The 1,902-nt window shown below is 34.0% G+C and overlaps 1 protein-coding gene across 1 annotated transcript in view; it reads right to left on the bottom strand.

Moving 5' to 3' along the window:
- SPDL1 (spindle apparatus coiled-coil protein 1) overlaps positions 1-1,902 on the bottom strand; it is a 21,295-nt gene that overhangs the window by 9,580 nt on the left and 9,813 nt on the right. The window contains exons 4-7 of the mRNA XM_011947829.1: positions 1,650-1,844; positions 912-1,061; positions 714-812; positions 525-635 (exon numbers count right to left, since the gene is read on the bottom strand). Of these exons, the coding sequence (XP_011803219.1) occupies positions 525-635; positions 714-812; positions 912-1,061; positions 1,650-1,844 (555 nt within the window). The remainder of the gene's footprint in view (positions 1-524; positions 636-713; positions 813-911; positions 1,062-1,649; positions 1,845-1,902) is intronic.

Genomic DNA, 1,902 nt, shown 5'->3' with positions numbered 1-1,902 from the left:
TTCTGCTACCTCTTATTTGGCTAGCATGACAACCAACAAAATCCGTAAAATTAAAAGGGTCTATGTGCTTGACTTGAGGGGCTACAAGGAAAGGGAACCCTGAATAATCCAAATTTCACTCCACAATAAGCCTCGGTGAAAGAGCAGAGGACTGGCGAGGCAGCGAGTTTCAGCTGAAGTAGGAACCCTAGGGCTATGCTTGGAAAGACATCAGGCCAAGAATAAGAAATAAATACTTTTCTTTCTTCTACTCCATAAAGAAAGATTTAAGTCAAAGCTAGTGAGTAATCATTAAAACAAACAAAAAAATCATTGCTAAATATACTATTACTAAATATTTATTCCAAGCTTTTTAAAGTATAAATGAATCTTTTAATTTCAAAACTGATTTTTTGAAATCATGCAGTTCTAGAAATAACTATATGTACACTCCTTGTAGGAAAAAGAGTTTCTCTGATGTATTCAGACATGTAACGCTGACATAAAATTTGTTTAATAAACCTTTGAAAGTGATAGTTCTATACCTTCATTCTCTGCATCTGTTCCCTGTTAAATACATTTTGCTTCTTTAGTGACTGATACTTGACTTTCATACTGATAAGCTGACGTTCCATTGCTGCCCTTTGATCTTCCACCTACAAAATATTAACATGCTTAATTGTTCTGGTAGTAAAGGAAAATGCCAATTTAGTAGTTAGAATACTTGTAAGTACCTCTGCAAACAAAGAGTTGCCTTTACTATTGGGGTCCAAGGCTTGCTGGAGTGCCTGGTCCAATTGTACCTGAAGATCTTGATTTGCTACACGAGCTTTCTAAATTCAAAAGAAAACAATTTAGGCAATAGATATTAGATTAGCAAAAAAATAAGTTATGATAAATTGGAAAAGATGATGTTACTATAATCATAGTACCTCTAGGGCATTATAGTAAGAAACTGCTTCTTTCTCTCGCTCCTCTTTTTCCTCTTTAAGCCGGTCTACCTGGCGCATTAGGTTAGTAATAAGAAGTTCTAGCTGTTCTTGTCTGTATTGTAGTTCATTCACTTCTTCTTTGAGGGTGGTCTATTTAATAGGAATTGAAAAGGAGGAAATTCTCTTGAATAATCTTTCATTTGGCAGTTGCTCAGTTTATCTCAGCTGTGGTTCACATCCAAAATTAAAACTAAAGAACCAGTCAAAAGTTGTCAGGTACATACTAAAATAATAGAAATTACTATTACTGTTAAATTTTTCACCAAGGAAACAAATGATTTTAGAGACTGCCCTTTTTTCTCTATGAATTGCAGGCTTTAATTTTTAATTAAACTTAGCTTTCAACGAAAAAACTAAGTTCACATGCATTTCAGCTTCCACTGAGCCAACATTTTACACTGGGCTCTTATGATAAAAACCGGGATATGCCTCTAAATTCTTCCAGATGTTTCATTAATTTAAAAGAAAGGCTGCCTTACATAATCATACAATCTAAAGCTATATTATGATTGAAGTCATCCACCTAAAAAAACCCCACTTTTTAATTAGTTAGATGCAAATTAGGTCAAAAAATGTTTCAGCCTTCAAACTAGCTCTTAAGAATTACTACCAAAACATGTAAAAATATGCCAGAAAATAAAAGAGAAAACCCTGAGAAACACATGCCATAAAAATTACCTTCATACTCTTCATTTCTGTCAGCTCAATTTGAAGAGCCAGCATCTCTGAAGACATGCTTTCCTGCACACGTTCAGACATTACACGTAGTTCCTCTGATTTACAAGAGAGGAGTTCCTTCTGATGATCTACCTGGTGCTTCAGCTGCTTTTCACTAAGCCTAGCTTCATCTAATTCCACTTTCAGTTTTTCTATCTAAAGTCAAATAAAAAAAAAAGTCATAAATTGAAAGTTATTTTCTCTCTAAAAAAAA

Source organism: Colobus angolensis, unplaced genomic scaffold (genome assembly GCF_000951035.1).
Source record: "Colobus angolensis palliatus isolate OR3802 unplaced genomic scaffold, Cang.pa_1.0 Scaffold27, whole genome shotgun sequence".
NCBI lineage: Eukaryota > Metazoa > Chordata > Mammalia > Primates > Cercopithecidae > Colobus > Colobus angolensis.
Note: the sequence above shows the minus strand (reverse complement) of the source record. Positions and strands in the feature narration are given on the sequence as shown.